The 14,895-nt window shown below is 37.3% G+C and overlaps 1 protein-coding gene across 2 annotated transcripts in view; it reads left to right on the plus strand.

The window, feature by feature from the left end:
* The window catches only part of MANBA (mannosidase beta), a 113,348-nt gene that overhangs the window by 67,349 nt on the left and 31,104 nt on the right, over nt 1–14,895 (plus strand). For both annotated transcript variants that reach the window (XM_082837659.1, XM_082837660.1), the window contains 2 exons: nt 6,450–6,668; nt 13,263–13,427. In XM_082837659.1, coding sequence (XP_082693785.1) covers nt 6,450–6,668; nt 13,263–13,427 — 384 coding nt within the window. The remainder of the gene's footprint in view (nt 1–6,449; nt 6,669–13,262; nt 13,428–14,895) is intronic.

Consider the following 14,895-nt stretch of genomic DNA (forward strand, 5'->3'; position numbering starts at 1 on the left):
GATTACTATGTGTCTCGGCATGTTTCTCCTTGGGTTTATCCTGCTGGGACTCTCTGTGCTTCCTGGACTTGGGTGGCTATTTCCTTTCCCACGTTAGGGAAGTTTTCAACTATAATCTTTTCAAATATTTTCTCAGGTCCTTTTCTGTCTCTCTTCTTCTTCTGGAACCCCTATAATGTGAATGTTGGTGTGTTAAATGTTGTCCCAGAAGTCTCTTAGGCTGTCTTCATTTCTTTTCATTCTTTTGTCTTTATTCTTTTCCACAGTAGTGAATTCCACCGTTCTGTCTTCCAAGTCACTTATCCATTCTTCTGCCTCAGTTATTCTGCTATTGATTCCTTCTAGTATATTTTTCATTTCAGTTATTGTGTTGTTCATCTCTGTTTTGTCCTTTAGTTCTTCTAGGTGTTTGTTCTTTAATTCTTCAAAGTCCTTGTGAAACATTTCTTGCATCTTCTCGATCTTTGCCTCCATTCTTTTTCTGAGGTCCTGGATCATCTTCACTATCATTTTTCTGAATTCTTTTTCTGCAAGGTTGCCTATCTTCACTTCATTTAGTTGTTTTTCTGGGGTTTTATCTTGTTCCTTTATCTGGTACATAGCCTTCTGCCTTTTCATCTTGTCTGTCTTTCTGTGAATGTGGTTTATGTTCCACAGGCTGCAGAACTGTAGTTCTTCTTGCTTCTGCCCTCTGGTGGATGAGGCTATCTAAGACGCTTGTGCAAGCTTCCTGATGGGAGGGACTGGTGGTAGATAGAGTTGGGTGTTGTCCTGGTGGGCAGAGTTCAGTAAAACTTTAACCCGCTTTTCTGCTGATGGGTGGGGCTGGTTTCCTCCCTGTTGGTTGGTTGACCTGAGGCAACCCAGCACTGACACCTACAGGCTCTTTAGTGGGGTAATGGTGGACTCCGGGAGGCCTCACACCAGGGAGTACTTCCTAGAACTTCTGCTGCTAGTGTCCTTGTCCCTGTAGTGAGCCACAGCCACCCCCTGCCTCTGCAGGTGACCCTCCAACACTAGCAGGTAGGTCTGGTTCAGTCTCCTATGGGCCATGGCTCATGGGCCCAGCCGCTCTGAGGCACGTGCGATCTTCCAGACCGGGGCACGAACCCGTGTCCCCTGCATCGGCAGGCGGACTCTCAACCACCGCGCCACCAGGGAAGCCCTACAGTCTTCATTTTAAAGTCTATTTGTCTGATATAAGTATAGCTACACCAGCTTTCTTTGGGGTTCCAGTTGCATGGAATATCCTTTTCCATTCCTTCAATTTTAGTCTGAGTGACATACTACTTCTAAAATTCTATAATTATACATGCTAAAGTAAAATTTGATATATATCATATATGAATATCTTGGCATGTGATATAGAGGCAAAGGGTTAGGAAAGAGCTTGTTGCCAGCTTCACCTTAGAGCCCTTCCTTTATGGTGGTTCTCTTTCCACCACTATTTGTTTAATAAGCATATTATACTTGTATTTACTACATGAAAACATACTTTATTTTAATATAAACTGGATTTCTTTTGCAGGAAGAGGAAGCATCATGTTTGTTTTTGTGGTAATGGCTTAAAAAGATCTGACTTTTTAAAAACTTTAATGTTTAACATGTGATTTAATAATCTAATTATCTTTATAATTTTGTATGTGTAATTAGATGTTTTAAATATTTGAAATATATCCTTGAAGCAATTTGAAGAGAGATATTTTAAAAAGAATGGTATGTGATTTTGGCACTCAAATGTACCCAGATGATGGCATTATTCCATTTATGTGAGGAAACTTCAGTGAGAATTTATGAAATACATAGGTTCAAATTTTTTGCTTATCTGTTATGCTAAGTCATGTGTCATGAAAAATTTTTTTATTCACAAAATGTGATGGTATAAGCTTTAATTAATATTTACAGAACACTTATAATCTGGTTACTCACTGTATTGGTATTATGTTTTTCATATCTGATGGATTTAGGAACTGGATTTTAATATCTGAGGATTTTTGTTTCATAGCTTAGTGGTTAAGAGCTCATGACTCCAAATCCTGGCTGGGCCACTTACTCTCTATATAATCTTGGGCAAATTACTTAACCTCCATTTTGCCAAGGGTTAACAGCTCTTAAGAGATGTTATTTGCATTAAGTGAGATAAAGGATGGAAGGTGCATTACACAGACTCTGGCACATAGTAGACTTTTACTTAATGCTAATCATCATTATCATCCTTGTTGGTTTCACTCAACAAGATAGGTCTTCAGATACTTTCAAACTTTAATCTCTAATTTTAACACTACATTTTTGAACTTATAAAAAATTAGTTTCTGTATATCACTTCTTATCCATCTTTGAAATGGAAATGTGATGCCTTTCTTATAAAGGATCTATGTTTTTTATTTTTTTAAATTTTAATTAATTAATTTAAAAACTATCTTTTTTTTTTTGAAGATAATTATGTTGCCATCTTGAACAAGGACAACTGCTTTACTTATTTATTTTGCTGCATCACGCAGCTTGCAGGATCTTAGTTCCCCAACGAGGGATCAAACCGGGGTCCACAGCAGTGGAAGCACTGGGTCTTAACCACTGGACTGCCAGGGAATTTCCCAAGGGAATCTATGTTTTTTAAAATGATTTTGTGGGCAGTAATTGATGTTTGCCAGTTTTTTTCAAGATGGACAGGATTAAGTGCTATATAATCATATTGTTGTTATTTATATCAAAGCATAAGGCATTTAAGGAAAAGGACCATAAATTGATCTATCCACACACTAAATGAAATGAACAGTTTTCTTTTGCACTTCATGCTTTTTAAAAATAGTCAGTCTCTTGGTTTATCTTACATATCTCTTTGTCCAAATAAGCATTAAGGTCATGATCTAGGAAGAAATCATCTGTGAGATTTGAGACTAAAAATCAAGCCTCAAGTGGAAATGATACAAAAATGGAAAGGAATCGTAGTGCATCATCATGGGTGGACATTTTTAGGCAGAGACTCATTAGTAATTTTACTGACTGGCTCAACTCACCAAATTATTCAAGAATCTGGAATAATGGAGGGAAACCAATCAAGCTTGATTGATTAAGGCCAGTTGATCAGCCTTCTCCAATTCTACTTCAAAGCCATTATAATAGAATATTGTTTAAAATTTGATTACCCATAATCTTACCATGCTTTTCAATATTTTAAAATTCAACCAAAATTTGTTGAGTATTACTAGGAGCAAAGCCTCATTCCCGATGCTGTGGGGAAACTGTTATCCTCACGGAGCTTATAGTCTGCTCCCAGGAGGTAACGTGGAAAGAAATACCAGCTCTACAGGGCAGAGTGAAAGAAGTGCTATGAAAAATGTAGTTCCAAAGTGTTGGCAAGTATGTGGAAGAGCCATTCATTTTAACTGGAAGGATCTGAGAAGGATTTTAATTAAAAGGTGACATTCAAGCCTTAAAGGCGGAATAGAATTTGAGGCAAAGGATTGTTCTGTAGGTATTTTAGGCCATGAAAACAATGTCAGTAAAGGTGAAAAGAGGTGAAAGCAAGTATATATATAGGAAGCAGCAGCAGTGCCCAGTGCCTGAAGCAAGGGACTCATGGATTGGTGTGGAGAGTCAAAGACAGAAAAGGCAGTTTGGAAACAAATCTTAAAAAGACTTTGAATCATGTTATGAAGTTGGGTTTCATTCAGTAGACAGTGGGAAGCTAGTGAACATTTTGGGGGAGGGGAGGAATTTTATCTCACCCATGTTCTTGCTGGTATTATTACTTGCAAAGAATTAGGGAGATGAGAGATTCTAGGCAAGGAAAACAGATATAATAACCAAAAATTCCAAGTTATTAGGAATATTATATGCCAGGCATTGATAGACTAATTATTGTATTAACTAATATGATTATTATAATATACTAACATATTAATGATATAGGTGCTTTGTAGGATTTACTTAATTTTTACAAGCACCCTGGCATGTGAGAAATATAATCTTTATTTTAGAGATGAAGACATGGGAGGGTTAGAAAGATTAATTGCTCAAGGTCATATAGGTCATAGGTAGTGGGGCTTGAAATGAGGTGATGGAAAAAAATTTGATTCAGAGCAACTGAGTGTGGGAGGTGAGAGAGACAGAGGGAGAAACTGAAGATGATTCCTACTTGGGTACCTTTAATGAAGGTATGAAGCATAGTCACATAAGTTTGGGATAAATAAATAAGGAATTCTGCTTTGAAATATTGGATTTGAGATGTGGGCAGGACAAGCCAGGTAGAAATGTGGAGCTGGCTATTGGAAATAGAAATGTGAAGGTGAAGCAGTCTGGGAGTAATCAGAACATTGGTGAGAGGGACAGCCTTGGGAGAAGGTATAGAACGGGAGAGGCTGAAGAGAGTGACGTCCATCTAAGAATGGAGAGGGGAGCTGGAGAAGGAATTATCAGAAAGGTTTGGAGAAACCAGAATGTGAAAGAGTAGTGAACAAGCAGTCACGGGTGGGGAGAACTTCAGAAATTGTGGGTGGTAAACAGGTCATTTACTGCTCACCAGAGAGGGAAGAGTGTGGGGATTCTTGCTTTATTTGGGAAGTAGAAGTCCATGGGTAGTTTATGAAAAAACAAAACCAAAAACAATTTTAGTGGAGTGGAATGATCAGGAATTGAGTGTTAGGGGCTGAGGAAGGAATGGGTGGTAAAGAAATCTGATGGGCTCCAAGGGATCGAGGGACTTTTTTAAAATTAGGATGCGGGGAGCCCTTAAGCTAAGGGAAAAGGACAGTGGAGAGATTTCTAAAAGAGTGGAGGATAATTTATTGGCTTTAATTCCAAAGTGAAATCAAAAGATGACCAGAGGACAGACAGAGACTCTGGCAAAGGAAAAGAATAAGGTTTTTTCCCCCCTATGACAGAAAAGGAATGAGAAGAGAAAAAAATGGGTGGTTATACCAAGAAAAAGTGTGACCTAATGGGGAAAAGCTGAGAAAATTATTTTCTGAAAATCTATTTCTCAGAGAGGCCTTATTGGCCTTCTACATGTTTTGTGCTTCTAAAGAGCCCTGTACTTATCCTTTAAAACATTCATCACACTTACAGTTACTTGCTCAGCATCTGGTTCCACCACTAGATTTCCGTCTACTCTTTTAAGAGGTCAGTCGGCATGTCTGTCTTGTTCCCTGCTGAACCTCCAGTGTATAGAAGAAACTGTATGCCTGGTGCATAGTAAATGCTCAAAAGAGATTTGATGCGTTAATACTGGTTGATGCCATAGATTCTGTATCTCTCCCTCTGTCTCTCTCAGCGGTACTGAAAAACCTGACCCACAATAAACACTTGACAGATACTTGCTAAATGAATGATTCTTGTCACTGAAATAGGAAGTAAGTTCATTAATTGAGATAATAATAATGAAAACATTTTGAGTTCTCCCTGTGTGCTAGACACTAGATTAAGTAATTATATATTGGCTACTGTAACAAAGAAACCACAGAGTTTCAGTGGTTTACATGGTAAAAGTTTCTTTCTTGCTCAGTAACACTACACAATGGCTGCTCCTGATGGGCAGGCAGCTCTCCTCCTTTTAGAGACCCAGGCTCCTTCCATCTTCCAGCTCCACCGTCTCTTAGGCCTTTGCCTGCAAACTGGGGAAGAGGATGAGAATGTGGCTGCACAGAGATGCAAATAGTTAGCAAGCCACTTTCTAGGGACAGAAATGGGAACATGAATTTTGATGGACACTTAGCCATCTCTTCCACACATTTTTTTTTTTTTTTACCATTTACAATAGCCCAATGAAGGAGGTACCATTATTATCTCCATTTTACAGATAAGACTACTGAGGCTTAGACCTGTCCCAAAACAATAAGGTTCTAATTTGAGATTCAAACTCATGTCCCTCTGACTCAATAGCCCATTCTAAACCATTAGACCTTTGTTTCTCAGGTGGAAGTGATTTTGTTCCCAAGGTACAAGGGGACATTTGGCAATGTCTGTAGACTTTTTTGTGTGGGGTGGCATGGCAGGTGGGTAGGTATTACTGGCATCTAGCAGGTAGAAGCCAGGTATGCTGCTCAATATCTTAGAATATATAGGACCTCCCCCACTCCCATCATACACACACAAAACCAAAAGTTATCAGGCCCCAAATGTCACTAGTGCCAAGGTTGAGAAATTCAGCACCAGACAGTATACTACCCACGATGGTAGAAGGTCAAGTATAGGTTAAGACATGATTGAAAAAATTAGGAACAGCTGCTGTGAGGAATAAGCTACAGTTCATTATGAAAGGCTATGAAGGATTGGCAAAGAGCAGAAGGCTGCTGGTGGTTGTCAAATGCAGAAGAAGGTAAGTGGCTCTGTTATTTTTCTATCAGCTACTTGGCATTTCTGGAACTTGATAGTACTTTTAAAGAAGTAAGTGATCTGTACTTTACTGGGTGAAAAGCTTATCTTTTAAACCATTTTATTTCTGAACTCAGGGAGACCAGACTCGTCCTTTTATCACATCCAGTCCTACAAATGGGGCTAAATCCACTGCAGAAGGCTGGCTCTCTGAAAACCCATATGACCCGAATTATGGTGATGTACATTTTTATGACTATGTTGGTGATTGCTGGAATTGGAAAATTTTCCCCAAAGCTCGGTTTGTATCTGAATATGGATATCAGTCCTGGCCTTCCTTCAGTACATTAGAGAAGGTAAGCCATCTTTGATTTCCCAGTGATTCAGAATGGTAGGCCATGGGTGTGTGTCACTTCCTTAACAGTGGTTCAGAAAGTCAAATGAAACCTACTTCTTATTTAAATGGAAGTGTAGGAAGAAGATAATAGAAAAGAACTTTTTAGGGCTTCCCTGGTGGCGCAGTGGTCGAGAGTCCGCCTGCCGATGCAGGGGACACGGGTTCGTGCCCTGGTCCGGGAAGATCCCACGTGCCGCGGAGCGGCTGGGCCCGTGAGCCATGGCCGCTGAGCCTGCGCTTCCGGAGCCTGTGCTCCGCAACGGGAGAGGCCACAACAGTGAGAGGCCCGCGTACCAAAAAAAACAAAAGAACTTTTTATCCTTAACCTTTGGGGTACTAAACTCTTGTAGTCATCATTTGGGGGATTATAACTTTTCTATATTGCTTGTAATTATGTTCCGTCAAGAGTATTCAAAAATTAAATGGAAGCCGGTGATTACTGAAGGCTGAGTTATTATCACATGTGAAAATTACTCTCACTTACTACTTTCTATGTGTCCTGCAACTGTTTTATTACTTACAGATATCCAGAACTGGATAGTTTGCTACAATAAGAGAAATGAATGTGATAAATAAACCTTTGTCTGATGTTATCGTGTCACGTCGTTCCTTTTATCTTCTCCCCTCTTCTTCCTCCTCTTCCGTTTTCTTCATGTTGGTGTATTTGATTTTCAGTGTGACACTTCACTTTCTCTATTCCTAAAGATTCCGTTTTGTAGATGGATTGTTTCAGACTTGGGTTTTTTTTTTTTAACAGCTTTATTGAGACATAACTCACCGGCCATACAATGTACTCATGTAATATGTACAGTTTAATGGTTTTCAGTATATTCACAGAGTTGTGCAGCCATCACCATGATCTAATTTTAGAATATTTACATCACCTCAAAGAAACTCTGTACCCTCTGTATTAGCAGTCACTCCCCACTCTCTCTGTCCCTCCCATCCCAGATCTAGGCACTACTAATCTGCTCTGTGTGTCTGTATTTTTGCCTGTTCTGTACATTTCTTATAATTGGGATCATAACATATGTGATCTTTTGAGACTGGCTTCTTTCACCCAGCATAAAGTTCTCAAAAGTCATCCATGTTGTATCATGAACTAGTATGTCTTTCTTTTATATTGCTGAATAATATTCCATTGAATGGATAAAGCACATTTTGTTTATGCGTTCTTCAGTGGATACACATTTGTGTTATTCCCCATTTTTGGCTATTACGAATAATGCTGCTGTTAACATTTGTGTACATGTTTTTGTGTGAACGTATGTTTTCCATTCTATTAAGTATATACCTAGGAGTGCAATTGCTGGGTCGTATGGTAACTCTATGTTTAATATTTAATATTCCAAGGAATTGCCAAACTGTTTTCCATAGTGGCTGCACCATTTTACATTCCCACCAGCAATGCACGAGGGTTTCAATTTCTCCACATCCTCGTCAACACTTGTTATTCCCCATTTTTGTCTCTTTTTTTAACATTTCCCTGGAAATTTACGTTTACAGGAAATTTGTATTTATTTGATGGCCGATCATGTTGAACATCTTTTTATGTGCTTGTTGGCTCTTTATGTATCTTCCTTGGAGAAATATCTGGAGAAATAAAAAGTAGGCAAAAATCCTTTGCCTACTTTTTAATTGGATTGTCTTTTTATTATCGGGTTGTAAGAGTTTATTGTAAGAGCTTACAAAAAACATACCATCTATATGTCCATGATATAGATGGTATTTTTTTAAATAGCGATATGATTTGCAAACATTTTCTCCCTATTAGTGGCTTGTCTTTTTACTTACTCGATAGTGTCATTTAAAGCACAAAATTTTATTTATTTATTTATTTTAAAATATTTATTTATTTATTTGGTTGCGTTGGGTCTTAGTTGCGGCATGTGGGCTCCTTAGTTACGGCAGGCGGACTCCTTGGTGTGGCACGTGGGCTCCTTATTTGTGGCATGCAAACTCTTAGTTGTGGCATGCATGTGGGATCTAGTTTCCCGACCAGGGATCAAACCTGGGCCCCCTGCATTGAGAGCATGGAGTCTTAACTGCTGTGCCACCAGGGAAGTCCCAAAAGCACAAAATTTAAAATTTTGAAGCCCTACTTATCAATCTTCTCTTTTATTGCTTGTGCTTTGGTGTTGTGTCTAAGAAGCCATTGCCTAACTTAAGATCACAAACGTTTACTCCTGTGCTGTCTTTTAGTTTTAGCTCTTACATGGTCTATTTTGAGTTAATTATTTTGTGTGGTGTGAGGTAGATGTCCAGTTTTGGACAGCCAGTTGTCCCAACACCATTTCTGAAAACATTATTCTTTCCCTAATTGAATTCTCTTGACCCTTTTGTCAAAAATCAATTGACCATAAATGTTAATGTTTATTTCTGGATTCTCAGTTCTGTTCCATTGTGTATGTCTATTTTATATTAGTATCCACTGTCATCATTATTATACTGTTGTAGTAAGTTTTGAAAGCTGGATGTGTCAGTTCTCCAACCTTGTTCCTCTTTTCAAGATTGTTTTGACTGTTTTGGGTGCCTTGCATTTCCATATGAATTTTAGGATCACCTTGCTAGTTTCTGTAAAAAAGTCAGCTGGAAAAAAAAAAGTCAGCTGGGATTTTGATGGGGATTGTGTTGAATCTGTAGATCAGTTTGCAAAGAATTGCCATCTTAACAATATTAAGTCTTCTGATTCATGAACATGTGATGTCATCTTTAATTTCTTTCATACTATTTTGTAGTTTTCAGTGTATAAGTCATATACTTCTTTGGTTAAATTTATTCCTAAGTATTTTTTGGTGCTATTGTAAATGGAATTATTTTCTTAATTTTATTTTCAGATTGTTTATTGTAGTGTCTAAATATACAATTGATTTTTGTATATTGAACTTATATTCTGCAACCTTGTAGAACTCATTTATTAGCTCTAATGGTTTTTTGTTTTTTGGGGTATGTGTGTGTGAATTCTTTATATATAAGAGCATGTCATCTGCAGATAGAGGTAACTTTACTTTTTCCTTTCCAATCTAGATGCCTTTTGTTTACTTTTCTTGCCTAATTGCCCTGGTTAGAACCTCCAGTACAGTATAGAACTGGTGAGAACAGATAACCTTTTCTCACTCCTTTTCTCAGGGAGATTCCTGTTTTTAGGGAAAAAGCCTTTTTATCATTTAGTATGATATTAACTGTAGGTTTTTCATAGATGCCCTTTTATTCCTAGTTTGTTGCCTGCTTGTATCATAAAAGGGTGTTGGATTTTGTCAAATGCTTTTTCTTCATCTATTGAAATAATCATGTAGTTTTCCCCCTTCTGCATCACTTGTGTGAAGTAACCACAAAAAAAGTTTTAAGAGAATTTAAAAATCTTCCTCAGTCTCACCACCTGAACACAACTGTACTTCTACATGGAAGTCATATTGTATTTTTAACTTTAATAAGTAATGCCATAACCTTAGTTCTACCCCTTGTTTTTTTATTACTCCCATATTGTGGGCCCAATCTTTTGGGAACACTGTTGTTTCAAAGTGAAAGAAGATGCAGTTCAGTATCCTGACTCAGGTAGGAACAAGTGCTGAGAATGGAAAAGAAGGAATGAAAGAAGCAAAAATATTTACTGAGCAGATTTCTGTACCAGGTACATCATTTAACAATAATCCAGCCCTGAGGCCCAGAGGGAAATCAATATATATTGATATATATATATAGTGAGAGTTCTGTCAATGTTCCTAGATTGTAAGTAGCATATCTGTATTCAGGCTTATTGTCTGACTCCAGAATTGATCTATTTTCTTTTCACTACATTTCAGGAAGATGAGTGTTAGGAATTGCTAAACCTTTTTAAAAAAAATCTATAAGCATTTCTATTCACCTCTCGAAAATAATGGAATTCCCATGTTTTTGTGAAATGCCTGATGACATTCAAAGATACTAAACACTATTTTTAAAATAGGGAAAGATAAAGATAAGTCCTGTTTATTGTGAACCCTTGATTTGACTGTTGCCTCTTTTCGAACTACATTGCTTAGTGGAGAATTTGAGTAGGTGTTGGGTAAAGAAAACCTTTACGTAAAATCTTCGTTTTTTTTTCATGCATTCAGCAAATATATTAAAATGTCTTTGTCTGGTTGGGATACATTACTTCTTCGTAAAATAATCATATTTTCAACAGGTGATCATCAATATACAGCAATAGAAAGATTGGGTTTTGGAATGAACAGATCAGGATTTGAATACTAGAACTTCTACACACTAGCTATACTGCCTTGAAAAGATTATTCATTCTTTTTGAATTTCAGTGTTCTCATCTGTAAATTGGGGTTAATAGTAGTAGATACTTCAAGGAGTGTTTGTGTACGTGTGTGCACATGCAGGTATGCATGTGTGCATGTGATGGTGTGTAAACATTAAGTTAATTAATACGTTGAAACACTTGGCACAGTTCTTGACACATAGTGATGAGCCCATAAAATGTAAGCTATTGTTACTATTAATATAGGCAATGCTAGTCACATGGTTTATACGAAGCTAGACTGCACTAATTAGCTTTGGATATTGGGCAAATTACTTAACCTTTCTGTGCCTGGTTTTCTCATCTGTAAAATAGGGTGATAATAGTACCCACTCATGGGGTTGTTATGATGATTAAATGAGTTAATATTCTTAAAGCAATTAGAGCCTTATCTGACACTTTTTTTTGCCATACATGGGCCTCTCACTGTTGTGGCCTCTCCCGTTGCGGAGCAACAGGCTCCGGACGCGCAGGCTCAGCAGCCATGGCTCACAGGCCTAGCCGCTCCGCGGCATGTGGGATCTTCCCGGACCGGGGCCATGAACCCATGTCTCTCAACCACTGCGCCACCAGGGAAGCCCCATTATCTGACACTTTCTAATTCCTCTGGTAACATTGTTATAGCTGAAATTTACAAGAATTTCAAACCACAGCTATCAGAAGGTAGAAAGCTTCCCACATAACAGATCAGGTTTATGATTATGGGATACATTCAAATTATTAGCAGCCACAGGGCTGACTGGCCAGGAGATGTGTTTCAGATTTTGAAAAGGAAGAAGCGTAGAAAGAAGGGAAGACTATTGCTAAAGGTTTGCGCATCTCAAATGTGTACAAGATGACTGTAAATACTATACCTCTGTTTCAAATAAATAATAGAAGTAATTGGTGTTCTCGAAACTGTCTGGTGGTAACATTTTCGAAAACTAAATACAATTTGGAAAAACTACCACATTAAATATGGCTAATGTATGTTGCTTATATTTTGGTATAACTCAATTCCTAAAGAATAACTTTTTCCTTTTAAGGTGATTGGTCTGTGCATTGCATGATTACTGAGAATTCTAAGTCATATTTTATGAACAGGGATTATTAAGCTTCCTAATTTTCATGGTTTTTTGAGGGTGGAGTGGAATATGTTTTTTCAAAGTGTCTGTGTAACTTGGCTTAAAACTCTGATATTTTCAGATGTAGCCAGCAATTGTCTTATATTTTGTCAAATGCTAACAGTTCATTAAATCATAGGGCCTAGAAGCCAGAATTATTGCTTTTTTTTTTTCTCCTGTAGAAGGTACACTACTAACCTGTGTGGTATTTGTTTTTATTTATTTATTTTTGTTTTTATTTTTTACTTGACCTGATGATAGCTTCTCAAAGGAAAAGAAAGATTCTGTAAGTTAAAAAAAAAAAAAGATTTATTATTAGGGGAAAGAAGTATCATTGTTTGGTTTGTATCTTCAACTATATCAAAATTAAACATGTGTATATATCAAATATATTTAGTAATCACTGAGAAGCAAATGAGCAAGTGCTAAGCATTTACCATTTTACTAGTGATATTTTATTACTGTTAAAGAACTGACAGTTTTAAAAGAATGTTGATTTCAGTTCATTATTCAGTTTTGACAGTTTATTTACTTCGATAAAATGACCTTTTAAAATGCACATAACAAATATTTAAAAAAACAAGAAAAATGTTTTTTTTTTTTTAAATTATTTATTTGTATTTGGCTGCGTTGGATCCTCACTGTGCACGGGCTTTCTCTAGTTGCGGTGAGGGGGGATTCCTCTTCATTTCGGTGCGCGGGCTTCCCATTGCGGTGGCGTCTCTTGTTGCAGAGCACAGGCTCTAGGCACGTGGGCTTCAATGGTTGTGGCTCGCAGGCTCTAGAGCACAGGCTCAGTAGTTGTGGTGCATGGGCTTAGTTTTTCCACAGCATGTGGGATCTTCCCGGACCAGGGCTCGAACCTGTGTGCCCTGCATTGGCAGGTGGGTTCTTAACCACTGCGCCACCAGGGAAGCCCCAAGAAAAATGTTTTGATGAGACAAGACTTTTGATGGCAATACCAAAATGTAACTTTCTAGGTTTGAATAAGGCTAGTCTTTCACTAATAACAAGTATGATGGCAAAAACATGTGTGAAATTAGAGTCACAACAAACCTCGAGCTCTTTTCCAGTGTGTAGTACTTTTCAAGTTTGTCAGGTGTATGGAGAAAAGTAGTTTCACTCCTAACTTCCCAATCTGAACCTCTTATTCTTTACTTGAAAGGTTTCATCTAAAGAGGACTGGTCGTATGAAAGCAAATTTGCACATCATAGACAACATTTCACAGATGGTAACTATAAAATGCTTCACCAGGCTGCGCTTCATTTCAAACTCCCCCAAAGTGCAGATCAATTACGCAAGTTCAAAGACACTATTTATCTTACTCAGGTAAGCCATTTTTATTCTGGGCTTCAACAGCTACCTGCAGTTAACATAAAGAGATCCTGTAGATTTTATAAGCCTTTTGTGGTGAAAAATATTCAGGTTTTCATTTTGCTGATTACAAAAAATTATCTGCTTCAGAATGGGTATTTGATGACATATAGGACTTGAAATAGTTAATTTTTGGCATTTGTCTCTCTTACAAGAACAGCTCACAAACTTCTACAACAAATTGTGCATTAAAATCTTCCCTAGCTCAAGATTACTATCAAGGTTCAGTAATTAAGTCAGTAGCATTTGCCAAGGAAAAAATGGGACAATGGAACACAATACAGTCCAGAAACAGACTCATGTATGATATAGTCACCTGATTTATGGTCACAATGCCACTGCAATCCTGTGGGAAAAGATAGTCTTATCAATAAACAGTACTGTATCAAGTGGGTATCTTTATGGGAAATGAATGAACTGTGACTCCATATACAAAAATTAATTTGATTAGTGATCACACACTCAATTGGGAAAGGTAATACAGTAAAGTTTATAGGAGAAAACATAGGAGAATAGCTTCATGACCTTGGCATACACAGACGATTTCTTAAACAGAACATAAAAAATACAGACTATGAAAGAAAATAATGATAAATTGGACTTCATTAAAATTATGGACTTTTGTATATCAAAGGCACCATTAAGAGAGAGAAAATGCAAGCCACAGATTGGGGAACAATATTTGTAGTACATATGTCTGACAAAAGATTTGTATTTAGAATAAAGAACTTCTATAAAGCAATAAGAAAAAAGACAGATAACCTGTTAAAAAATGGACAAAAACCTTGAACAGGCACTTCATCAGAGAAGATAACCAGATGGTCAGGAAGTATATGCAAATATGCTCAATTTCATTCTTAATCCAGGAAATGCAAATTAGCCATGCCAGGATACTCCTACACACTATGTACACAATGTAATTTTAGCAGAATGGCTAAAATTAGAAAGATTGACAATACCAACTATTGGTGAGGAGGTGGGACAGCTGGGACTTTTAGACATTGATAGTAGGAGTGGAAATTTGTTTAAACAGTTTGGAAAATCTTATGGCAGTTTCTACCCAAGTTAAACATTTGCTTTCTTCATGAATCAGCATTTCTACTCTTAGCTAGGTACCCAAGAAAAAGGAGTGCATACGTCTGCCAACAGACATCTAAAATAATGTTCATTGCAGCTTTACTCATAATAGCCCCAAACTGGAAACAACCTAAATGTTCTTTAACAGAAGAATTTACAAACAAATTGTGGAATATTTATACAATGGAATATTCCACAAAAATAAAAAAGAATGAACTACTGCTATCAGCTTCAGCCTTAATGAATATTGTAGACATTATGTTGAGCAAAAGAAACATTGTAGTTTCACTATAGACAAAATGAATCCAGATGATATAGAACAAGTTGATGGTAACCACTCTTGTGG

Source organism: Leucopleurus acutus, assembly GCF_964270905.1.
Source record: "Leucopleurus acutus genome assembly, chromosome: 4".
NCBI lineage: Eukaryota > Metazoa > Chordata > Mammalia > Artiodactyla > Delphinidae > Leucopleurus > Leucopleurus acutus.